The sequence below is a fragment of the Prionailurus viverrinus genome, chromosome B3 (genome assembly GCF_022837055.1).
Source record: "Prionailurus viverrinus isolate Anna chromosome B3, UM_Priviv_1.0, whole genome shotgun sequence".
Taxonomy (NCBI): Eukaryota; Metazoa; Chordata; class Mammalia; order Carnivora; family Felidae; genus Prionailurus; species Prionailurus viverrinus.
The window spans coordinates 12,640,451-12,666,460 of record NC_062566.1 but is presented as its reverse complement, the minus strand read 5'-3'; the positions used below and the strand labels follow the sequence as shown (position 1 = coordinate 12,666,460).

The 26,010-nt window shown below is 45.5% G+C and overlaps 1 protein-coding gene across 2 annotated transcripts in view; it reads left to right on the top strand.

The window, feature by feature from the left end:
* IGF1R (insulin like growth factor 1 receptor) overlaps window positions 1-26,010 on the top strand; it is a 309,638-nt gene that overhangs the window by 133,455 nt on the left and 150,173 nt on the right. Inside the window, exon 2 of one of the 2 annotated variants that reach the window (XM_047862426.1) lies at window positions 7,830-7,949. The exons of the other annotated variant lie outside the window; for it this stretch is intronic. Coding sequence (XP_047718382.1) covers window positions 7,883-7,949 — 67 coding nt within the window. The 5' untranslated portion in view covers window positions 7,830-7,882. The remainder of the gene's footprint in view (window positions 1-7,829; window positions 7,950-26,010) is intronic. 2 annotated transcript variants of the gene reach the window in all.

Sequence of the window (26,010 nt, the reverse complement as noted above, 5' to 3'; positions counted from 1 at the left end):
ATCTGTTGATCCTGAAAAAGATGACCACTCCCCTTTACCCCAGGTACGTCTGGTATGCTCAGCTCAGGAGGAAAGAATTAGAATACTCAGCTAGTACTCTCTGGTAAGGGCATATCTCTGCTTTTTGAATAGGCTCCATGTACTTTTTTGTACATGTGCCTGGAGGCCATTTGTGGCGCGAGAACATGTAATTTGATGAGGCCAGAAGGAGGCCAAAGAAAAACAGGAATGATTCTCAGGGCTGCATCTTTGTGAGGGACAGTGGGGTTCTCAGTTTGCACACTGGGCTTCATGACAGATTAGCCTCTGTATCCTCAGGTCACAGTCCGCTGATGGCTAGGGTATTTTTTTCCTTCCAAGGTGTTTTCTTTTTGGTAATGGGATTGGTGATGGCTATACATTAGTGAAGAATGCTGGGGTGGCCTGCCCACACCCTTGCTGCATCAAGGGGCTTTGTGCGGAACAAATGTTTGATCCCCCCTCCGAATGGACACATCTTAATCTGAAAGCATCAGCTTGTATGCCACTTCCAAAATCAGAAAGGAACGTGTCCACCGGCGTGGATTCCGTGGCTGCTCTCCTCCCAGGGTTCAGAGGAATGTTGAGGACCTGGAAGATGTTAGATGCGGAGGCACAGGCATTTTTCCTGGAGGGACAGTCCCTGAGTCAGGAGCTGGGGCCAGTGAAAGGTCAGAGGGAAGTTCCATTGTCTTCCACATCATGGTCTCTCTTCCTGTTCTCTGGGCCCTGTCACACTCTACGTGCTTTTCCTCGGAGGTGCTAGTGTCTGCTTACACGTAATGTACATCCCTTCCATTAAAGGATTTCTCAGGTATTTATCTAACGCAGGTCTCCCTCTGCAGAGACATCTTCTCCCTGATTGCATGTACCTAATGATGTCGGCTTTGCAGTTTGTGTAACTCTGCAAACCGTTTGTTTACCCCGCGGCCTCACCCGGGGCTCCCTGAGGATGCTCCCATGGCAGGGAGCCCTGACAGCTTGGGGAGGGTGGGCAGGGACTGTCCTCTTCCCTGCACTCCGGTAGGTAGGCCATCCAGCTCCGGGTGGGGGCTGGACGGAAGCAGCCCCAGTAATCTTTGCAGAAGACTCATTTTCTCTCTCCCCCTTTCCCCTTTCCTGGCTTGATATCTTCAAGGTTCAGGGCAAGGCAGTAGGCTTCGTGTTTACGGTCTGTGGTTTCTTAGCAGTTACCGCTAGCAGTTGAGTTGATTAAAGCAATTAAAGAATTTTTGTGCTCAGTAATCAGTTAAATATTATTTTTTTCTAGCTCTTAACTTAGAAATTAGTCTTACAGTGGCTCCTTGCTTGCTTGCTTTTTGCCTTCTACATTTCGGAAGGAAGACCGCGGCGGCGATCAAGGTGAACACGTGAGCTCGTAGCTTACTTTTTCCAGGTCACTTTCCTATTCATTTACCTTTCTGTAAAATGGAAAGACAAACAAGCAAACCCTTAAGGCTACCTCCGATCACGACTGCCAACTTTTTTCGTTGTGCGTAAGTAGTTATATTATTTCTAGGTTATGCCTTCTTTATTTATCTTTGAGAGGAAAAAAAAAAACCCTCGCGCTGTTTACAAGAACGCATTGTTCTAAGCTGTACAATTGCGTCTGTGACGCTTTTTTCCACTTGGAACCATGGGGGTGATAAGGTCGATGTCAGCTGGCCAGACTTTTTTTTTTTTTTTAAGGCAGAAAACCATAATCTTAATTTATACCATGATCATTTTCATTATGTATATATAGTGTATTTCTCAGGAAACTAGATGTCACAATTCCAGATTCTGTGATTGACATCTCTTCCCCCCCTTCCTCTGCCCACCACCTCCCTGCTCCTGACTTCTAGTCCTCTCCTTGGAGGAGGCCTTGTTCTCCCATTTGAATATTAACAATTCCATGCCTTATAAAGAAGGTGACATGTTTCTCAAATGTAATTTACATGCAACTGTGACTTTTGAAGTGGGCCTCTAAAATGATGCCATTGAACCTTTTCTATGGAGGAGGGGCTTTACAAATTGGATGGTGATCTTACAGTTTAATAAAGAACAAATAAACCAGGCTCTACAGGGCATGTGTTCTTAAATCCTGTGACCAGGGTGGGTAACCCCCGGGCTCTTTCATGCCCTAGGAGTGTTGTCTGCTTTGCGGGGGGAGGTGGTTCTGGAGGGAGATGGTCAGAGTAGGGGCTCCTGGGGCCCAGAGGAAAAAGAAAGTTCAGACACTGAAAATAGCCCCGATTTGCTTTGGGTACACTCCATCTGCCAACATTTAATATCTGTGACTTAGCCAGAGGGAATGCGTATTAACTGTTGAGTTTCTGTGGCTTGCGTTCTGAGACTTTGCCCCCTGAGGAGGCTCTGTGACAGAACAGGTGGCTGTGTTCCACCTGGGTTGGGGCAGGCGCTGGGACAGGTGACAGAAGCAGAAAGCTTCGGCAGTGCAGGGGGCATCGTGCCTGGTTGGGGTTCCAGGTGGCCCAGCAGATCTGGCATCTTGGAGCATCATGTGTGGTGCAGTGCTGTGGGCCTGAGTACCAGGGGGTGAAAAATATAAAGTGAAGGGGGCACGTGGGTGAGCTGTGTCCTTGCCTAGAAAGGTCATCAGTCCTTTTGTTTAAAAGAAGCATGAGAAGGAGCCTCAAGGATCATTTTTCCCTCTGTCCTTCAAGGTGACACCTCTCCATAGGGCCTTGACAGACCTGCACAGAAGGCATCCTGACACGGGAAGCATATCTGAGGAAGCTTGTCTCAAATCCATTTTGCACCTTGCAAAGGGGCCGTGGTGCAGGGGGTGGAACAGTGTGTCAGAGTCCAGAGACCTGGGAAGAAGGCTGGTCCTGGAGTCTAGAGCCTCTGGGCCTTGCTGTTTTCATCGGCCCAGCAAAGCCTCTAGTTTCCCTGGTCTCTTCCCCCGGTAGGACCTTTCTGTCTTGGGCCATGAGGGCGTATATAAAAGCAGAGAAGCGTTAACTTCTTCCCCTTGCAGAGGTAAGGAGAAAAAACTATTTAGCAGCATTAAACCCAAATATAAAACTCCTACCATCATATAAAACCTATTTTTTTTCATTCCTTGTTGAATTATGTAGTCAGGCTAATCAAATGATGGAGTTTTCACTTACTTCCCTAAGTATGTGTATTCAACTCACTTACTTTGTAACTCTTAAAAGCAGAAAAGGATATTGGTAAACATGAAGAAAAAGAATCATTTTCTTTTCTTTTCTTTTCTTTTTTTTTTTTTTACAGCATCTCCCTCCCTTTTTTAAAAGTAGTCTCCACGCCCAGGTGGGGCTTGAATTCATGACCATGAGATTAAGAGTCATGTGCTCTACTGACTGAGCCAGTCAGACACCCCTTATTTTCTTTTTTTATATATTTTTAATGCTTATTTATTTTTGAGAGAGAGAGCGAGAGAGCGCGTGAACAGGGGAGGGGCAGAGAGAGAGGGAGACACAGAATCGGAAGCAGGCTCCAGGCTCTGAGCTGTCAACACAGAGCCTGACGTGGGGCTAGAACTCAAGAACCGTGAGATCATGACTTCAGCTGAAGTCGGATGCTTAACCAACTGAGCCACCCAGGTGCCCCTTCTTTTTTATATTTTTTGATGTCCCCTAGTCAGATAACTCTGACTGCATGCAAAGTAAAACCATTCCTCAGCCTTCATTAGACTGAAGCTTTATCCAGAACTTTTGTGAAAGTTTTGTAGCAGCAAGTTTACATTCAGATGGTTCAATGATGATGGGTTCTTGATTAGAAATTACTTAATGCCTAATGAACTGTTGACTAATAACGTTACAACACATTCTTTTAGTCCTTAAATCATATTCTTATGGTGCCAGGAAGGCCTTCTGGGTGTGGTTGCTTTTGTTATAAGCTGTTACGTTGTTTATCAAATGCAACAAATGTTACTCTGGTATCTCAAAAGACTTAAAGAAGCAACAACTAACTTGTTTTGTGTCTTTTCCTCTAACAATGTAGTTTAATTCATTATTATTGACTATTAAACTTGCTAGGAGGTTTACTTTTTTTTTAGTGTTAAATTTTACTCGTAAAAGCACGAAGCCAAGAAGATTAGTGAACTATTCAAACAGATTAACGTCCCTGTCTGTGACCACCTACCGTGTAACCACTTGTGGTCTGAAACAGGACAGTTTTCCAACCCAAAGTCCTAGTATCACAGATGGACAAGATCCTTTTGCCATCTGATGAAAAGTAAAACGTATGGGTGAATCTTGGAAACAATATGCCAAGTGAAAGAAGCCAAGTCACAGAAGACCACATATTATATCTGATTCCATTTTAGTTTGTAAGTTGAAGAAAATGCTGTGTGACGGGGAAAGGCTGGGTATATCTTAGTGAACAGAATTATAGTGCTAGAATGAGTTAAAATTCACAGGCACATGCGATACGGTTAATGATAATGCACAGTAATTTATTGTGTTGCATGGAAATGGTGCACAAAGAGAAGGTAGCTATTTTACACAAACACAAACACAAATAGAAAGTTTCAGTGGGATAGTTTGGAGGGGGAGAAGCAGAAGAAGGAAAAGAGGGACATTGGCAGAGTAGAAAATCTGCTCTAATACTCCCAGTACCTAATCTAGACTTAGATCCTCATCTAGCAGGGAGTGAAGTAGAAAGGGTTGGCTCGGGGTTTAAGGTTACTTCGCCCCCCCCCCCCCCATTCCCTTTCTGTAGAACACTTGAATCAGATTGCCTTCCTAACATTTAGGTTTAAGGTGTGAATGGCGGATGGCTCTCTTCTGTCAGCATCGGCCTCCCGCATTTATTTACTGGTTCAAAAGAGTGTTTAATTGGCAGACTCCAAATGAGTATAAATGTATTGAAGGTAAAATCTAAGCCTTCACATGGTAGCTGCTTAGTGTCAGGGAGAAGAGAAGGTGCCTGGTACCCACACAAATACCCATCATTATATGAACTGAGCATTTATGAGATCTTGTCACATATCTTAGAGACAGGAGCATCTACAAGTGAGATTTCTGAGTGAGATTCAGTCTTTGGAAATATGGAAGACAAGTTGGCAAAACCTTTCTAATTTTAAAATGTGCATTTTGATTTGATGTCTATTTGTTTGGAAAGAGGCTTTTAAAGCAAAAGCTATCAATGTGTGACCATTTTCATCAAAGGCTAAATTCTGGTGGGTAGATATTACCCAGGTTACCATACCAAGATCATTATGGCTGGTGCAGATTATGGGCTCTTTCATATGTGTGTGTGTGTGTGTGTGTGTGTGTGTGTGTGTGTGTGTGTGTGTGTATTTTACACTATAACTCAGTCTTTTTTTTTTTAATCTCCTTTGGTGGAGACAGGTGCAAGGCCAAACTCCCAAGGCCCAAGTTTTAAACAGTCATCATTCCTCTTAGTGATTAGATATTTCCTTGAATTTACTTTTTCTTTCAAGAAAGGTTTTGAATATTTTGTACTGATAGTCTGTGTCTAAACAAAAGAATTTTTTTCTTGTTCCATAAGAGTTGATATTTTGTCGGGGGTTGCTTCCTGTGAGAGTCCCAACACCGATCCAAGTTCAACAGGCTTTTGAACCGGATGTTACTATGTGCTAAAACTCTGTAAACACGTGTAGCTTTGTCTACCATTGTATATCGCTGTATTGATTTTTTTTTCTTCCTGAAAAGCTCTAGCCTGTCTGTTCCATGCTGATACAAAGGCTGGCCTGTTCCCCGGGGCCACTGGAAGAGAACCTTCAGGGTGTGTGTGTGCTATTAGATATTATTGTTTGTGAAGTCACTCCAAATTCCCTTGCACTCCATCCTAAAATTCCATTAAGAGTTTAACGTTACGTGAAGTTTCTTTGTCAAAAAGAATAAATGTTTACTCAACAGATCCAGTTGTCAGTCACTGACAGATGTGAACATTAACACAGCAAAAACGTCTTCCTTTTAGGAGAGGAAAACGAGTACTTAAAAAATCCTGTGTTGTCAATAAACGAATCCCATTTTAACAGCGTTTTCAAACATTTGTCATGAAAATGGAAGCCTTATAATGTTTCAGGGCTTATGGGAAGCCAGCTTATAGGAATCACAAGCTTCTGTTACTCTTACCACTATAGGAATAGGGCTGAGTTGTGATTTTCAAGTCACAGGCTCAAGTCACTCCCGATTTCGGCGGCCGTCACTACACGTTTCTTTTTAAAAAAGAAAAGAGACTGTAAACCAGTACTCCTCTATGCTAAAACATAAGAAGCTAGACTGTTGAAGTGACAGTTTAGATGTTGTTGTTTTTGATGGAAATATTAGTAAATATGTCAGATTATCCTTCGCTAAATATTTAGAGCTTCGAATGCATCTTCTGATGCATAATATTTTATGAAGGAAATATCCCTGCCTCGAAACTCTTCCACTGCATTAACATCAGTCTACAATTTACATCCAGAGATCTGTAGGCAAAGGCTATATTTAAAAATTTTTTTTTAATGTTTCTTTATTTTTGAGAGAGAGAGCGAGAGACAGAGCATGAGCAGGGGAGGGGCAGAGAGGGAGGGGGACACAGAATCCGAAGCAGGTTCCAGGCTCTGAGTCGTCAGCACATAGCCTGACGCAGGGCTCCAACTCATGAGCGGTTAGATCACGACCTGAGCCAAAGTCGGACGCTTAACCGACTGAGCCACCCAGGTGCCCACAAAAGGCTACATTAAGAACTTTTATTTCAGCAACGATGTAACTCTATCCTAATGAGGGAACACCCTTGAATCTTTGGAACCCATAAGTCTGGAGTGTTCAGAAAAACATGCATGTTTATTTTTTCGCTAGGATTTTAAATAGCTTCACTTCTGCGAAAGGTCATGAAAGGAAGGTGATTTCAGGTGTAAAAGTTTGGTTTCTGAACTGAGCGAGGTGCACAATGGTGAGTTAATTACCCAGTCTCAGTACTTAGGTAATGGCCATGACAAGCATCCTATGCATTCCCGTCCAGAAAGGAAATGCTCTTGTGAAAATGCCAGTCTCCCCTGGGTTCAGCTTTGTAACCGAAAGACGTCGTTCAACAGCTGTGGGTTTATAAAATGTCACACACCGAATATTTCTCTCTGGCTTATTTAGAGAAACCAGCCTGGACTTCTGTAGTTTTGGATTCATGGCCGTAGTTTTGGATTTTATTAGATGGCTCTCAGAGGTACCTTTCAGGTGGACATTGATTTCATGCCAGCTGTCTGAGATGATTTTCCCTAAAAATGGATGGGTATATATGATACATTCTGTATCGGAGAGCAGATGTTATCTGCGGTGGTGCTCAGATTGATTATGTGTGAGGAGGGAAAGAGCAGAGATAGAGGGCAAAGGCCATACCTCCCACACAGCTCTGTTAACAGCCTAATGGTTCTCCCGGATGGGCCGGTTACTGTTTTTATTTACAAAACGGTCTTGGAAATCAATCAGTAAACAGACCGGCTCCATTAGAGGCATTCTGATGTGTCTCTGAAAAGTTCCGTTTCCCAAGGAATGTTCTCCAACACACATGCACAAACCCTGTCCTTCACATACAGTGACCACAAACTTCTCTACTAACATTTGCTATCATTTGTGACAAAATCAGTCATGGGTTTCACAATGGAATAATTTCAGAGCCCTTCATTGACAGTAGTCTGGGAGACCCTTAAAACACCAAGGAATCTTGATTGACTACAAACTCTCATCAGGAGATGGTTTTAGTATGTCTTTGAAGCAAGACTCCCCCCTCCTCTTGACCCCTCACCACGTCAACCCTGAGTGTTCAACCTTGTTTTATAGACGTCAGTATACGACGTACTGTGTAATCTTTGACCTTCTCCCTTCCCTTCCAAGCCACGACCTGACTGTTTATATGTTCGTGTTGCTATCAGTTTGGACCAGAAGTCATGAATCTTTCCTTGACCTTAACCTCACTGTGGGTCAGCTTAAGGAAGAATCTGGATCTGCTGACGGGTAAGCACTAAATTATGTGAAAAGTAATAACACTTAACCCTCAAGTCCACAGATAAAGTAAGTGGGGAAAAAAAACTGAATATGATAGCAGTTGTAAATTATTTAGGGAATAGCTATAAGGTAAGTTTATATTTAACCAAAGTTTAGAAAAGCAGGTGAAAGACAGTGGGAAGGGGAGGACTCATTGAAACTCCCTTTAACTCACGTACCGCCATATTTTTACTTTGTCCTCTAGGCTTGGTTAAATAATCGTGTATTTTACGTCTTAAAAAACATATGAACAAGGGCGCCTGGGTGGCGCAGTCGGTTAAGCGTCCGACTTCAGCCAGGTCACGATCTCGCGGTCCGGGAGTTCGAGCCCCGCGTCAGGCTCTGGGCTGATGGCTCAGAGCCTGGAGCCTGTTTCCGATTCTGTGTCTCCCTCTCTCTCTGCCCCTCCCCCGTTCATGCTCTGTCTCTCTCTGTCCCAAAAATAAATAAACGTTGAAAAAAAAAATATTAAAAAAAAACATATGAACATATATTAGTAACTTAAATATTTAATGATATACAGATTATTATGTTAGCATTATGTGCTTCTTCAATTAATGAAGAAACTTTAAGAAGCACATTTTACATATGCTATTTCTTATAACCGTTTCTTCCAGATGGAACATGCCAGATATTTGGGGTAACCCCTTTCTTTGTATTGTCCACATTTTCTTCCTAAATAATACGAAGCACCTACTTAAATTACTTTTGGCAAATAAAATAACCAGCTCGGCATTGAGGTTTATAAGGTACTTCTGGAATATCTAAAATACTGAAGATACTGCACCTCTCAAGTTTGCTGCCCTGTGGACAGGCTGTGCTCCATTGGGTATCCCAGCAGCTGGATCAGTGCTCAGCACGGCCCTGCTCCATGAGCATGCCGAGCACAGAGGGAGGTGTCTCTGTAGAAGGAGAGTGGCCAACAGGAGACGTGAACTCTGTGACCAGACATCATGTTAGGTGCTGTGCTCGCAAGGGCGGGATCACCGAGTGTGCTGGCTGATTCGAGTAGACCTTTGTGACCCTCAGCGGGTCAGGAGTACTGTAAAGGTGCCTGGAGGAGAATGTGTGTATGGGACGGGGGGAGGGAGGTGGTTTTGCTTGGGATTTGATGTAAAAGCCCCAGCTGCTCACCTTTGGAAAAATTCCAGTCCTATCCAGAGAGTCACCTGCCAGGGATATTGCGGAAGCAGGACCTTGCTGGGCAAGCATTTCACTTCTTCAGTAAAAGCGTGCTGAATTTCTGACCTGTGCCAGGCACCCCTCTTCAGCTGAGAATCCTTGGGGGAACAGAAGGGACACAGATAGCGTGATCCTGCAATTTACATTGTAATGTGCACACTTTTGTCCATCAAATAGTATAACTTCTCTGGTATGTCTTCACTTCCGTGGTCTTAGCTGCTGGGATCTCATCACTGGTAACTGGTGATTTCAATCTGGAGTTCCCCACTTATGTTCTAACATATGATCTTACTTACTTAATAATTAGGTCTTTTGTATATTTTCTCTCTCTGTCTCCCCATACCATCCCCAACCCTGGCCACACACACACACACACACACACACACACACACACACACACTGACGAGCATAACAAGGGCTAACAAGGGCAGGTATCTTATCTTTCTTGTTTTCCTTACGATTGTCTCCTAAGCACCTAGACAGAGCGTCAGTTACCAAAGCTTCAGTAAATGTTTGCGGAATGTGTGTTCACACTGGATTTGTTTGAACACTCTCACTTACGAATCCTGTTGGAGTCCCGAGAGGGGACCTGTCTCTCAAAGCCACAGTCCTGGAGTGTCTTGGGTGGGTGAGTTTGCTTCCACTTTTTCTCTGGGGTGACTGAGATGGTCCCCCACATTCTTCACAGCCCTGCCCCCTCCCCTGTGCTGGGGCAGAGCACTGTGCCCACAGTCACGATCTGTGGCTCCTGGCTTTCCCCACAGTCACGACAGCAGCACCATTAAGCATCACACCTGCTTTCTCAGTGGCCTTGAGGGTAGTTTTTCCTCTTCAGGGAAGTCACCTGATGTCCTTGCTGGGTAGGAAACATGTCCGAGGCTTCGGGAACTTGGCGCTGGCCCCCGGGCTGTGGTTGTAGCCTGTTTTTGAGTGGCCGTCTCCCAGGCAGCTGTGATGACTGCTCTAAAGCCCGCTCAGGGAGAAGGGAAACCTGTCACCCTGTATTTGGACAGGTAGCACCACGCAGGGATCGTTGGCTGTGCAGAGTTGCGCATCTGTGGTGACAGATGTTGGGCTGTTATTTAGTAACTTAGATTTGTTTTCCTCTGCGCACAAGCCATCTCCAGAGCCTGAGTGCTTGCACCGGCCACCACAGAGAGCTGATCAGTAGGTGGGGTGTTTCCAGGTGCCCAGGGTGTTTCACTGAAACACTGGGGCAGGACAGAAAGAACCCTCTCCACCCCTCCCCTGGATCCGTGCTGTTAGTTTTTAATGAATGTCAGTATACATACCACCATCCATTCAGAAAGATGGGTCAAGTGCATCGTTGACGCTGTGGTAGCCACTGGGGGCACAGAGATGGACGAAGCCAGATCCCTACTTGGATAGAAGCATCCTAGTGACAGAACCAGACTGTAAACAAGCAAACAAGTAACGGCATCAGATAACAATGGAAGAACTGGTTGGGGCGGAGGGGGGGTGGGTAGGGGGGAGCAGGGACTTTGGGCCGGGCTCTTGGAGGAGGCATTTCTGAGGAGGGGACAGTTGCTCTGAGACCAAAGCCAGGAGAAGACATGGGTAGGGGTAGAGGACGAGCACAAGATGGAGGGGTGCCAAGGTGAGAAAGATCTTGGGGTTCGAGATCAAGGGCCATTTATTCACTCTACAAGTGTACTTACTGAGCAACTGCCCTGGGCCAAATGCCGGTGTGGGATAGAGTGGTGGGCAAAACAAGGTCTCTCCTTCATGGAACTTTTGTGAAAGTGGGGATGGCAGGCGGGGGTTGGGCTGTGCTGGGGCTGGAGTGCTCTTTTGCATGGGGTGCTCAGAAGAGGTCTCTAGTAGGATAGCACATGGGCAGAGACCTAAAAGAAGGGGCACAGGAAAACAAGGAGGCCAGAGGGCCATGGTGCTGCAGCAGGTTAGTTGGGGCAAGGAGCCATGGTAAGGACCTTGGCTTTGACTCTGACAGGAGCTGACAGGGTTCTGAGCAGAGAAGGGACATGGGCCGTGATACGCCAGCTACTGAGTTAAGAATAGACGGTGGGACACAGACAGAAGTACAGAGACCGGTAGGAGGAGGCAGTGGCCACAGTCCACGGCAGAGAAGATGCATCTTAGACCAGGGCAGTGGCAAGAGATGGTCAGTGTGGAAGCACCAACAGGAGTGGCAGAGGCAGATTGGGATGGCCGGGAAGGGGGAAGAGACAGGTCGTGGGGCAAGGCAGAGGGCAGGCATAGCCAGATCACACAGACGGTGGAACCACAGTGAGGAATTCGGATGCTGTTCTAGGTGTTAGAAACTCAATAGAGAGTTGGGACAGGTGATGGCACGGCATGGTGACAATATTAGCAACAGCGGCTAACGTTTATTGAGCACTTTTTGTGGACCAGTCCTTATAACAGCCCTGCAAGGGCCAGTTTCGTTGTTATATACCCATTTTATAAAGGAGGAAACTGAGGGACATAGAGATTAGATAACTTGCCCGATATCACGCATTTGGTTTTGTCTAAACTTAATGAAACGATGTGTGTCCTGGGTATGTATTTTATTGTTCCTGTTGGGAAGTTACCACATCTTCGGGCAACCATACCCACACCTAAGGGGGTGAGGAGCATTTTGGTGATTAATAGGAAATGTTTGGGAGTGGGGCCAAAGATAACTGAGGTGTCACAATCTCACTAAATCTGTATCTGTTCTGTGACTCACTCCCCTTTCCAGGGCCCCACAGAAATGATCATGGGTACATGGAAAGCATCATCATGGTCACAGAAAAAAATACACTGAAAACTTGTAAAGAACCACAGACCTGCATAGGAGCTCTCTGCATAGGAGCTCTCACACAATGGCCAGAAGGTCTGAGACAAGTTAAAAAAAAAAAAAAAATCGTTGTGGATTCTGGGCTGCAGCCACCAGAAGGTGTGGGTAATCTCTTTATAAAGCTTGGCATCATTTCTGTAAGACTTGTTTATTCTGCTCTGAGCCTGTTATCTTGACATTTTTGCCTTTGAAGAGGTTATAGAATTATTGTGATTTAATCACTGACCAAGTATTCCACAAGATTCATTTGCTATCTCCAAATCATTTTCTTGTTTTTTTGGCTGTCAGTCCCTGGGCGAAGGTTGGGGGAGGGGCCGCCTCAGGGGAGAGAATGTGGTAGAAATGAATGTTTACCTAAGGAGAGTACTGAGGGCTTCTATTACGGTTTCCGGGCGCCTGGCGGAGAGCGTGTAGGAACATGAACTCCGGCTCCCCAGCCCTGATGAGCAGGGTGGGATTATGGAGGGATGGTGGTGTTAACGCTAGCATTTTCTGGAAAGGTAGTGGACTCCCCGAGCCCCTTGCCCTGTGAGATTTTGAAGCCCTATTTGTTTGGGGAGAGTTGAGAGGGGACCAGATCATAGCTCTAACCATCTTGCCTCTGGAGTAAATTTATATCTCAATTCACCAGAAGACAGCTCTGGTATGAGGGCAGCAAGAATGGTTTTTTTCCTTTTGTCCCTTCCTGCACTCTGTTCCTTTTTAATTCTTGCATTAAAACCATTCCTAGTAAATTAGAACCTGTTCTTGTGTTCAGACCTTGTTTTTAAGAAGGGTGTTGAGCCTAAAACAAGGGATCGCCTCTCATTTTTCATGGTGATGTCTGAGTTTCCTAAGGGATGGGTGTTTGAGCAGGGCTGCTCCCTTTGCAAGAACCCCCCCCCACCCCCCCCCCACCCCCCCCCCCCACCCCCCGCCTGGGACCTGGTAAGAGATGCTGTGCAAGGCGGTGAGCCATGCAAAAGGGATTAGACTTGAGGGGACTTTTGCTAACACACAGCATATTGATTGTCGATTTGTTTTGTTCAGAAATCTGGGAAGTAATATTGAATTAAAGTTGTGGGGCGCCTGGGTGGCTCAGTCGGTTAAGCGTCTGACTTTGGCTCAGGTCATGATCTGATGGTCCATGAGTTCGAGCCCCGCATCGGGCTCTGTGCTGACAGCTAAGAGCCTGGAACCTATTTCAGCTTCTGTGTCTCCCTCTCTACCCCTCGCATGCTCACGCTGTCTGTCTCTCTCAAAAATAGATAAACATTAAAAAAAAAAAAAAAGAATTAAAGTTGTATCTTACCTCCTAAGGTTTCTAGCGTAGATGTAAAAAGTTTGAGTATGGCAATACCAAATTAAACGTGGACGATCAAGAAATGCCACCCCTTTCTTTAGGAACTTGGTTGCCGCCACCCCGTTAATGTGGCAATCTATAGATACGCTGTTAGCCCCTGTTTTACCAGCAAGGAAGAACCTTTGATTTTCACTTTGTATCATTTTTTTTTCCTTAAATGATAGGGAAGTGCAAGATACCGAGTGTGACTAAGCAGATGGGAATTCCTTTAATAACACGCTGGGTGTGTTAGCATTAGAACGGCTGCTGGCAGAGCCCTGCAAAATGCCCTCTGCCTGTTTGGGTAGCAGATCTGGAGACCAAGAGAAGCCGCAACATGACTTCCCAAGAGAAGGCCAACTCGGTGATAATATCCGAGGGATTCTCTTTGTCTCCATTGTTTTCCCTCTGTCTTGGAAAATACAGACGTAAATCCAGTCCCGGTTGCCGCAGCTGCTGGGGCAAAGCAGGCTTCTTATGAATGAGGTCCAGGAGGGGGGAGGAGAGGGCTTGAGTTACACCAGCAGTTGGGTAATGCATTTCATTCACTCCCAGCCATCCAGCCCAGGCTTTATTTTAAAGGATATCGTTCATTTTCGGCGATTCACGTTAGACTGTTTTCCCCTGCGCAACTGGCGGTAAATTAGAACACTAAGCATGTGTGTGCGTTAATTTTGTTTTTCTTTCAGTGTTTGAGTGTTTGCTCATTTAGTTGGGGGGAAATGGTAGGAGAGGTGAACTGAGAAAAGGGAAGAAATGGCTGTGTCATCCCTGGGAGACTCAGTTATGTGTCTGTCCCTGTGCCCCGCTGTGAGTAGGCAGGTGGGGTCCCTCTGCCCCGTCTGGGAGCCATCCGAGTGTAGTGATGGCGTGACTTCTACCTGGGGTCTGCCCAGGTCTCCGTGTGCCAGCCCCCCTGTCCTGCTCCCATCCTGCTCCCAGTGGGTGGCTCTTTATTTGTGGCACTTGGAGCTCCATTGTTGTGGTACCAAAACCTGAATTGGAAGCTGTGTGGCCACCCTGCCCCCCCCCCCCCCCCCCCCCACTGCCACTGCTTCCTGCTGGGGGCAGAACGAAGAGGGCAGGCATTGTCTTGGGCATAAATGAAGTTCTATCAAAACAAACACCCAGAGAGGGGGGTGGCATGGGTTACAGCTGCCTGTGTGAGCCTGGACAGAGGGCCTCATTCCTCACAAAGAGCGCTTTAAGGCCTGGATCAGGCCTTTACTTGGTGACCATCCTGTGCACAAGAGAGCAAACCACCCCGCACTTAACGCAAAGCAAACCCCAAACTAACTGACAGTCTGTGCCACCCTTGAAATGATTCCCCAAATTGGAAATGCCAAGTGTATGTTCTTGAGCATATTTTGGGGGAAGAGAAATACCCCTGAGGCCTCAGAGGTGTATGCAGAGGGTATAATTCTGTTTTAAAGCTGTGCTGTCAGTGAGGTTAAGCTCACTCTCCTCCAAGGTGGACCCTGAGAATAGACTCGGAGAGGATTAAACTGTTTGGTTCCGGGGGCGCCTGGATGGCTCAGTCGGTTAAGCGTCCGACTTGGGCTCAGGTCATGATCTCACGGTTCATGGGTTCGAGCCCCTCATCAGGCTCTGTGCTGACGGCTCAGAGCCTGCAGCCTGTTTCGGATTCTGTGCCTCCCTCTCTCTCTGCCCCTCCCCCGCTTGCGCTCTGTCTCTCTCTCCTTCAAAAACAAACATTGAAAAAAAAATTAAATGGTTTGCTTTGGTTTTTTTGTTTTGCTCCGGCTTTTAAATAGGACTGCTTCCTCTGTTGCTAGCAGCAACCAGGTACCTTAAGACACCTACTGGCCTGATGTCACAAACAAACATTATCCAGAGACCCTGAGCACCTTTCTTTTGCTCTCCACGTTTTGATGTCATATAAACACACCTGGTAATGACCCCAAAGCACCATTTCCCAGTACTGGTGTAGAAACTCACGCTGCATACCAAAATCCTCTTCCTGGTCCCCTGGTTTCCCTCTCGTGTGGGTGTTGTGCGTCCTGTTAGCACAGTGTGGCTTCTCCCCAAACTGTGGACCCCACCTGGGGGGTAATAGGTGTGGGCAATACGAGCCAGGTTTTCTTACCATAAAAGGGAAGGTGGGACGGGTTGCTGGTCATTTCATTGCAACTACACCAGAGGAAGGTTTGAGAGGGAATATGTTGACGACTTGATAGAAGTAGCTAGTCTTGGGTCCTAATTGTCATGTCTCTTGCTTTGGTAAATTGCCAACCCGGTGTCGCTGTGTCCAGCCTCCCGAGGGTCTGAAGTAAAGGCAGTGATGGCCTCTTTCCTGGAGTCCAGTTGGGGCCCTGATTAAAAGAAGATGAGGCTGAGCTGTGGCAGGGTGTGGCTGGCAGTTCTAAGACAGGATTCTGGCCTTCGCCTAATGGCTAACAATGGCAGGTCACTTAAGCCCACAGTCTAGGCTGTGACTTCAAGACTTAAGGAAGGAGAAAGAACGGAGAAGGTTTGCGGTGAGAAATAAAAGAAGAAACAGGAGAGAATGGCCGTAGAAGAAGAGGGAGCAAAACCACTCTGAAAGAGGTATTTCTTTATGTTAGGAGGTTGAGGTGGTGCTGTGTGACTGGGTCCAAAACTATTTTAGTAGAAGGAGCTGGACACCCCAGTGGTTAAGCTGCCTGTAGAGGCAGGAATGGGGGGCTCCTCTTTCTGAAAGACAGCCAGAAGGTTTTGGCTTTGTTTTGTTTGGCCTGGGGCCGGGGGATGGCCAGAGTGAGATCAAGAGAGCCAGAACTGTCAAGATCGAGAAGCGTTTCAGAGATGCTTTGACCAACAGCAACTGTGTGGAGCAAAGTACGCAGGCTTTGAACTTAGCTCCTTAAAAGAAGAGTCTCTAGAGGTACCTGGGTGGCTCAGTAGGTTCAGCATCCGACTTCGACTCAGGTCATGATCTCAACGGTTTATGAGTTCGAGCCCCGCGTCAGGCTCTGTGCTGACAGCTCAGAGCCTGGAGCCTGCTTCGGATTCTGTGTCTCCCTCTCTCTCCCTGCCCCTCCCCTCCCCCCTTAAAAGTAAACATTAAAAAAATGTTTGAAAAAGATGAGTCTCACTTGCGCACACAAATTCACATTTAAATAATGCCTCCTATCGTGGCTGCAGTCTTTCTGTACGTGCACACATCTACATGTGCATTTTATTTGTCTAGCATCATTGAAACAAGTTTTTCTTTGCCTGAGTTGATTGCCCACGTAAGTGAAGCTCACTTTCTCACAATGCAAGATACTTACATTTTTCTCTCGGTTGTTATTGGTTGAAGGCGCCTAGGGCAGTATTAGGAAACCTGTTGCCTCACAATCTGTTGTCATGTGGGGTTCTGATTTTCCTTAAATTAAATGGCCTTAGACATCTATGCGTGTTTATATTGGATTTCTTTTTCTGTAGTGTCCCTATGTTTAGGGATTGTAAATTCTGATCTTAGGCTATCTCTCAGTAAAATAGATAACTCTGAATTTTTGTAAATGATTTTCCATGAAGCTCAAAAGGCTTTTGAGATTGCTTTAATGTTGGCATCAGGTTCCAAGTATTTCATGGTTGAGATACTAGAATTCTGTCCATCAGATACATGGAGCGTTACTATAAACACATACTCGGGTATGAATTCCAAATGGGAAAGATTTCTCCGTAATGGTTTTCAATTTTGAACTACTTCTGTTTATATCATTGTATTTTTTCCCTCGTGTTTGTGGTCAGACCCCCTAAGAATTTTGGTTTCTTTATCTTACTTTTTGTACACATGATTCCTTATGTTTTTTCTGGACAGAAACTGTGCTACCTAAAAAATGAAAAGTAAATGTAACATTTTATTGGTAATTGTTTCCATTTGGGGTTGACACTGAACTAATGATTTTTTAATTGTAGCTGACTTTGAAACACAGTGAAAAAAGTGGCTTCCTGCTGTTTTGTTTTGTTTCTGTTAAAGCTGGATTCAGTAAGTTGAAGTTAATTAAAAGTGTATAGATCCCAGTAATGCATTTATATTCCATAGTCATGAGTTAACCAAGCAGTGCTCATGTATAATAGCTGGATGCGATGAAGGAACACCGAGCTAATGAATAGTCCGTTTTATATATTTATTACGTCATTATTTATTTAGAGGACAAAAAAAAAAAACCCTTTTCTCTGTGGTGCTAAATTGCCATGAAATGTCTAGTTGAGGCATTATCACGCCATTTTGCAAGGTAATCTTCCATTTTGGAATAGTGTGACACATAACCAGTCCTCTAAGGGCTGGTTTGGGACTACATTTAGGGGCCACAGGTGAAAGGGAAGAAGTAAACACATGCCTTTTCTTTTTAAAGGAAGGATAGTAGCTTGCTTGTTGGTTTAGCGTTGACTATGGACAATGAAGGATACACTCCAGGGTGAGTCAAGGAGAAGTAAAGAAGGGTGGGGTGTGAGGTGCACACAGAGCACGTGTGCGGACACGATTGTGAGTGAGGGAGAAGAGTACTCAGGCCATTCTAGATCCTCAAAAAAGTCCTTACTCCTCCGTGTGAAGTTACAGGAACTGGAGAGGATTTTTACAAGAAACAGTAGATTCTCACGGTGAGAAAATACAGGAAAAGTTATTCACCAGAGTTTGAAATAATCATTATATTCAAGAATCTTTCCTCTTGGGGTGGCTTTTTATTTATGGTTTGAATTTCGATGACTCATGATTTTAACTCATGAGGCATTTGTGGAGCATTGCAGGGGCATCTATCTCACAGGCATGTGGGTTAAAATTTTAATTTGAAGATATCCCCCCATTTTAACTTAACACTGCCCGAGTTGGCAAGCTAAGTGAAAAGCTAGAAGAAATTCATATAGGCCTAGCTCCCCCACCCCCTCCGAAAGCTGGTTTTCACTTTGGATGAAATGTCTCTCATTTTTCACGGACCTAATGTTTCTCCAGGATTGTTTTCCCCGAAGCATGTTCTCATTCACCCCTGCATTTGGGCATAGCAGTAGGATTGGGCTTACAAATGGCACGCTGCATTTTAATGTGCTTTTATGCTCATCCTTTCCCAAAGGTGCTGCTGTGTTTATATGGTATCTTTGCGTGCGTGTGATTCAAGGCACTTGGGACCTGTCCACCATCACCCCCAGCAGCCTTGGCAATGTATACAGCCTTTCTTGTATGTTTTACTCGTCCTCTTAAGTGTTAGCAACCTGTGATAATTCTGGGAGAGTCAGAAGGAAGTATGTATTTGGGTTGGCTTGTTGAAACCAATGAAACCTTTAATCTTGGCCCTTAAAAGAAACTCTAAAATACTAAAGTAGCTCTGATAAGTTGTCATCATAAGTTGTTCTTCGGTGTGTGAATTAACATAAAGGAGTCCCCATTCCCTTTTCTTTCTGGTTGGTGGGCTTTGTAACCAAGACCATTTCTTTTTTTTTTTTTAATTTGTTTTTTTTTTTTTTCAACGTTTATTTATTTTTGGGACAGAGAGAGACAGAGCATGAACGGGGGAGGGGCAGAGAGAGAGGGAGACACAGAATCGGAAACAGGCTCCAGGCTCTGAGCCATCAGCCCAGAGCCTGACGCGGGGCTCGAACTCACGGACCGCGAGATCGTGACCTGGCTGAAGTCGGACGCTTAACCGACTGCGCCACCCAGGCGCCCCTAACCAAGACCATTTCTAAGAGTCGTGTCAGCTTGTTAGGGAAGACAAATGCCTTTTTGGTCCTTTACCTTAGAAAAAGCACCCACCGTGAGCTTCCCACAGCCCTTCTCTCAGTAGATGTGGGACAGACTATGTTAGATGGGGGCACCCGGCAGGCTGTGGGTGTGTGTCTGTGAGAAGCTAGTGTGAACATGGGCCCACACATGTTCCCATCCACTCCCTGGGTCCTATCTGTCTCAAGTTTCTTTTTTAATGTTTATTTTTATTTATTTTGAGAGAGAGAGAGAGAGAGTAGGGGAGGGACCCGGGGGGGGGGGGAGGGAGAGAGAGAGAGAATGAATCCCAAGCAGTCTGCACACTGCCAGCACAGAGCCCGATGCGGGGCTCGAACTCACAAACCGTGAGATTATGACCTGAGCTGAAACCAAGAGTCCGATGCTTAACCGACTGAGTCACCCAGGCGCCACTGTTTCAAGTTTCTGGGTGAGTCTTTGTCTCAAATTTTTCTGTTTTTGGTGAACTAATCAGGAACACTGTGGGGAGGGCTGGGATGGGTTAGCACAGGGATTTAGTGAGGCCACCTGTCCAGATTTGTCTCATGTGTCAGAGAAAGGTGCAGAAAGAGTCACATGTCCTCCATTAGCCCTCCTTACGCCCCTGCCACCAGATCACCGGGCTCCAGGGAAGAATGCCACCCTGCCGCCCCTGACCAGCCCTCCTTGTGTGGGGCACGTCATTCAGGGAGCTCTCGAAGGAGACTTTTTTCCTGTTGTTTTGCCACACGACTTTCATAGCTAGTACCTGAGCACTCCAGGATAAGACACAATCTCTTCCCTCCCCTCTGCCTTCTTCTATTTGCAAAGTTTGAGGCTAGCTTGGAAGCAAAGTGGGAGAAGGGGTTGCAGAAGGAAGAGCTAGAAGCAAAAACGATGCTTCTGTTAGAGGTGTGAGCAGGTAAGAATTTAGCTGCAATCCCACGTGCTTCTGCTACACCCACGTAGGACGGGCCAAGTTCTGTGTGAGGTCCATGCCAACTCAGGGACACTGGCAGGGGCCCAGCCCACGCCCTAGCTCACCATGTGCCACGTCTGCTGGTGTCTTCTGGCTTGGGATGGCTCCCCTCCCTTACTCTTCATCTGTTTCTTGAGAGGAGCTTTAAAAAAATGAAAAATTCTGGGTAAATGATAGGAGCCTCTCTATATGATTGGCATGTGTGGGAATAAACACCTTCTAATAGGTGTTAGCAGAACTCCTATGGAAGTTCTCTCGCGGTGTTTTCAGCGCTGTGAACAGAAAAGCCGACTCCCTGGGACGTCCCTTTTCTCAGTTCTTTGTCTGGATAGCAAAGCCAGGAATGGTACTTTGCCCAGAAAAGTCCATTCTGGCATTAGTAAGAGATAGCCAAGCATGTATATTTACCAGTATAGGCCAGACATCCACAAGATGTTGGATATTGACATAAGAATTTTGGGGGCGCCTGGGTGACTTAGTCATTTAAGCATCCGACTTCAGCTCGGGTCATGATCTCGTGGTTCATGGGCTCAAGCCCGGCATCAGGCTCTGTGCTGACAGTGCAGAGCCTCCTTCATATCCTCTGTCCCCCGCTCTCTCTACTTCTCCCCCGCCCCCCGCCCACCTTTTTCCCCTCTCAAAAATAAAGAAACGTTAAAAAAATTATTTAAAAAAAAAAAAAAAGAATACTAGGGCACAACTGACTCTAGACCTGACATGATGGGTAATATCACACAGGCTGAAAATTTTTATAACATCTAATGTGCTGTGTTCTCTACACATTGATGTCAGAGCTTCCTTGTGTCCCCCCACCTCCCACCCACCCAACACAGCCTTCTTCGGCTCAACTGCCCTATGCCTGGCTCACAGTTGCTCAATAAATGCTTTGTTAGCTGTAGCTTTGGCGGGATTTTTATAAATCTAAATAACTTGGAGGTAGCTGTCACATTTTTAGCAGCTGAACACATACTGATCATAAAACTTAGATTCTTCCAAGCAGGGCGTTGGATGCAGGATGTATGAACAGATGAACCACATCATGTGATACATTTTTTGTCTCTCAGAACTTCCCTTTGCCTGCATGTACCATACAAGGCCTGGGCTGCTTTCTAGAGACTTTCCTTGTACAACATTGTGCACTAGATGTACTCCTTTGTGATACCTGAGACATTTTGGTTGTATGGAGCTTGTTTGAGTTACATTTAGATTATTCCCAGGGTAGGTTCAGATGTGAATGCATTCTCTGAGATAAGGCGGGGGCTGGAAGCATCAACTGTTGCCAGATGGGCTCTGTCCAGATTCTACCACTTACTGGCTCAGATCTGTGCCTCTGTTTCTCACTGTGTAAGATGGCATCGATAGTGGTGCCCACCTGGAAGGGATGGTTGTGTTTGAATGAACGAATTCACCTGTGGAGTTTCAGTGGTGCCTGGACGTAGTAAAATGCCACCTGGATAAGTGTAAGCCTTCTTTGCTTTTGTGAACATGGTCAGTAATTAACGCGTGCACTCTCCCTTTGCCTTTTTTCTTTCATCCCAGCAGTGGAACTTTCTGTCAAACAAAAGAAAGCCTCTGTGTTTCACACAGTTGTCTGTTTAGGGGAAACAGTGGCAGCTGTAGCTAAACAGTAACTTTCCTTGCAAACTGATACTTGTAAATTTCATCAGCATATCTGGTCCACAAGCTCTCACTCTAGACATTGCCTTGGAGTGGGAAAACTCTTTGAGAGCAGCTCCAATGGACACAACTTTTGCATAGTTGCAGAGTTTAGGTATGGCTTCTTTATGGTAAAGAAATTGTGACACAAAGTTACCAAATATCTGCTGTTCACTAAAAGGTTGGCAGCTTGGGATGGGGAAGGAATGATGTTGGAGTATTCCAGTGCGGTTCGGAGCTTAAAAGATAAAAGTCACCTTTGTTGGTATAAGATCTATTAATATTAAAAAGGAGCGCCTGAGTGGCTCAGTCATTTGAGCATCCAACTCGTGATTTCAGCTCAGGTCATGATCCCACAGTTTGTGAGTTCAAGCCCTGCATGGGATGCTATCCCCTCCCCTCCCCTCCCCTCCCCTCCCCTCCCCTCCCCTCCCCTCCCCTCTCCCTCTCCCTCTCCCTCTCCCTCTCAAAATATATAAATAAATCTATTAATATTAAAAATAATTTTCAAATAATAAGATATCAGGCTTTTGGGTAGCCATCAAATTAAATACCTACCACTAAATAGCCTTTCACTAATTCTGAAACCTGAAGTTCAGAGATATCCATTTTTCTTTTCAATAGGTTTATCTCCCTCAAAAATATGTTTCCACCTTTGGGATGAATTGCAAATAATCATTTTGCTTTGATTTTTAATATTTCCAGCACAGCGGTTTTGCATTGGAAGGACAATGACTATGAGAATAGTTGGTTAGCCCTGTGGGATTGCTGCATGTACCCTGTGTCCCCAACAACACACAGGAGCCGGGAGAGCAGATGAGTTTAATATCCATCTATTGAGATCACACTGTAGGCCATTACAGTTTCTGGTGCCGGAGATCATGATGAGGCACATGACATGAACTTCACCTCTAGTCTGTGCGGGGATGGGAGAAATATATTCCTGAAAGATTCCTTTTAGACAAGTAAGGAAGAGGCTGTCAAGACGTCCACCTGCCCTGAATGTTGCAGTCCGACAAGGTGCTAGGCACGTACGGGGATGGAAGAAGCCTCAGGGCAGCACAGGGATTCGTGGCCGGGCCAACAGCAAGCACATCAGGGTCCAGGGAGGCCTGAGGACCTCCAGCTGTAAGCTTGGATTAGCCTTTTCCAGGGCAACAGAGATCCGACTCCCTTAGCTCAGGGTCTTAGGAACCGGAAGGGCTAGATTCTGCTAAGGTAAGTCTGGGAGAGGAGCCGTGAGGTCAGTGTGAGCTCTGCTGCTTCCCAGGCCCTGCTGGCTGGAGAGGTTTGCCTGATGCCAAGGCTTTGGGCATCGGGAGCGTTGCCTGGCCTGCAGGGCAAGAAACGTGAACCACCGCAGTGAGCTGGCAATGAAATTAGCAGACTCTTTAGCTGACATTTCCCCCCCCATTCCGTGTTTTTATAACGCCACTGAGTAGACACCAGATTATAAATCCTGTGCAAATAGTCTTAGAGTTTCTGGATTCAACCCCAGAGGAGACCAGTTTGGGTTTTGAGGAAGACTTAAAGGAAATGTTTGTTTGGTTCCATTCTCCAATGTAAAGTGCTACCCAAGATGCAGGAGCGTCCACAGCCATCAGTGAGTGCCTGCAGTGGACACACTGCTTGGGAGGGAAGTGGTTCCAGCAGACTTCCTACCCTCTGTCCTAGTTGCTAAAATTGGGTTTCCCATGTGTTTTGTTAATGTAATGAAAACCCACCACCCCTCCCGTGGCACCTAGTAGAGGGAAAGACAGTTGTGCACAAGAGTGGCATAGGGCTTGGTGTGAGCTTGGTAGAGTTGCTCTATCCTGAGGGACAGGAGACTGACCCAAACAGATCCTTTGGGGCATTTTGGATGAACTAAGTGAAGAGAGATCGTGAGAGCCACTTTTATGGTTTGAATGAAGGTTGATACACATCCCAGCCTTGGTAGATGGGCCTCGGATATCCAACCTTATGGTATAAGGCGTAGTGGGGGAAAGGCAGGTTTCTTCCTTGCATCCTGAGTGGTCACTGTTGTCTGCAGCAGCCGTTCTGGTGGTTTGCTTAATGTCTGCATTATATCAATCCTGCATCACAGCGCGGTCCTTCACACGATCGCTGTGCTTCGTGAAGCTAGTACTCCTATGTTTTAGATGAGCTCCCCCATCCCACCTCCAAAGTAAAACCTTGCTGTTTTAAGGAGAAAAGTCAAAATTGTTTATTTTAGTCTCTTCGGTTAAATTAATATTGGGGAAACAATATTTACTGAATGTTCATGCTTGTGTACAGCCACCCCTTTATATCCTACTTACAGGGAGCAACCCTTGTAAAATCGAAAATTCTAAATGATTTTCTTTAATTAATTTTTTTTTTCAACGTTTTTATTTATTTTTGGGACAGAGAGAGACAGAGCATGAACGGGGGAGGGGCAGAGAGAGAGGGAGACACAGAATCAGAAACAGGCTCCAGGCTCTGAGCCATCAGCCCAGAGCCCGACGCGGGGCTCGAACTCACGGACCGCGAGATCGTGACCTGGCTGAAGCCGGACGCTTAACCGACTGCGCCACCCAGGCGCCCCCTAAATGATTTTCTTAAATTTAATTCAAGGATTGGCATACTATAGCCCACACTGTCAAATCTGGTCCACCACACCTGTTTTTGTCAGTGAAGTTTTATTGAAACACAATCACATTCATTAGCTTACATATTGTTCGTGGCTGCTTTCACACTATAATAGCAGAGGCGATTAGTTGGGACGCAGCATGGTTTACAAATCTTTTTACAGAAAAAGTTTACTGAACACCATATTTGGCAAGTGAAAAGCAAAAGATTCTCCTATACACCTCCATACCCAAGAAACCCTTCATCTTACAATGGAACTTGTTCCATTTTCAGGCACCTTATGAGTGTTGGAAAATTCTTCCCTTACAGAAACAAACAAAACCTTACTTCCTCATGACCTGATATATGTTGGTTCTATTTGTATCTTATGACCCATAACAAATAAGTCAAATATCTTTTCAAGATAATTGCTTTTTTGAATATGTGAGGACATCTTTCTGTACTCTCTGAATTAAACCCTCTAGATTACACATTTCCAGTTATTTTATTTTTTTTTATTTAAAAAAATTTTTTTTCAACATTTATTTATTTTTGGGACAGAGAGAGACAGAGCATGAACGGGCAAGGGGCAGAGAGAGAGGGAGACACAGAATCGGAAACAGGCTCCAGGCTCTGAGCCATCAGCCCAGAGCCCGACGCGGGGCTCGAACTCACGGACCGCGAGATCGTGACCTGGCCAAAGTCGGACGCTTAACCGACTGCGCCACCCAGTCGCCCCTCCAGTTATTTTATATATTTTTTTACCTTCATAATATTTAGTCTCCATTGGATAGATTCTAGTTTAACAACTCTCTAACCCACGTGAGAATTAAAAAGTCATTTTGGAGGAAATCAGTAGAAATCCGACCAGGACTGTTTACTGCCCTTATTTTGGATGCCATGGCCCTTGGGATGGAGCTGAAGACTGTGTCATCTTGCTTGGACACTTCCTACCCCGCTGACTTGTTGACATGAGCCAATGGAGCATTTTGACTCTCTGACCCTTTCAGCTGTTAGCCCCGTCACCCCTCGTCATGGCTGCATTGTCGTTCTTTATAAAGTGTTTCAAAACTTTGTTGTGTAATATTTGGACCCTCTTTCCAAACTTGATCTTTTTATATCTGATATTCTCCAACGAATTTGTCTTTGAATTTCATATGTGTGTTATCTAGGTCTCTCTTTGAGGCATTGTCCTTGGCCTTTCCACCAGCTGACACCGGGCTGACCCCAAATGAGTTGCTTTCACATGTATCATGCAATCTACTGTTGTTGACAGGTGACCAGGTAATCATTCCATTACCTTAAGTCCCTAGACCCACTTGACTTCTTTTACGCTGTTCTAACCTTCGGCTGAAAAACTGTGGTTTAAGTGGCATTTCTTTTTTTTTTTTTTTTTTAATTTTTTTTGTTAATGTTTATTTATTTTTGAGACGATGCAAGAGACAGAGTGCAAGCAGCGGAGGGGCAGACAGAGGGAGACACAGAATCCGAAGCAAGCTCCAGGCTCTGAGGTGTCAGCCCAGAGCTGGACGCGGGGCTCGAACTCACGAACTGTGAGATCATGACCTGAGCTGAAGTCAGATGCTCAACCGACTGAGCCACTCAGGCGCCCCATTAAGTGGCATTTCTAATAGTGCTAGTAAATTGGGAGTTCTATTTAGGTATTCTCATCATCCCCCTTGACTTGAGTAAGGATTATTACTTGGGAACATGAAAGTTTTGACCTGATTGACTTATGCTGCCTTTGTGTATTAATCATGCCTCTTTACTTTCGTAATTCTGATGCTGTGACATCTTGGG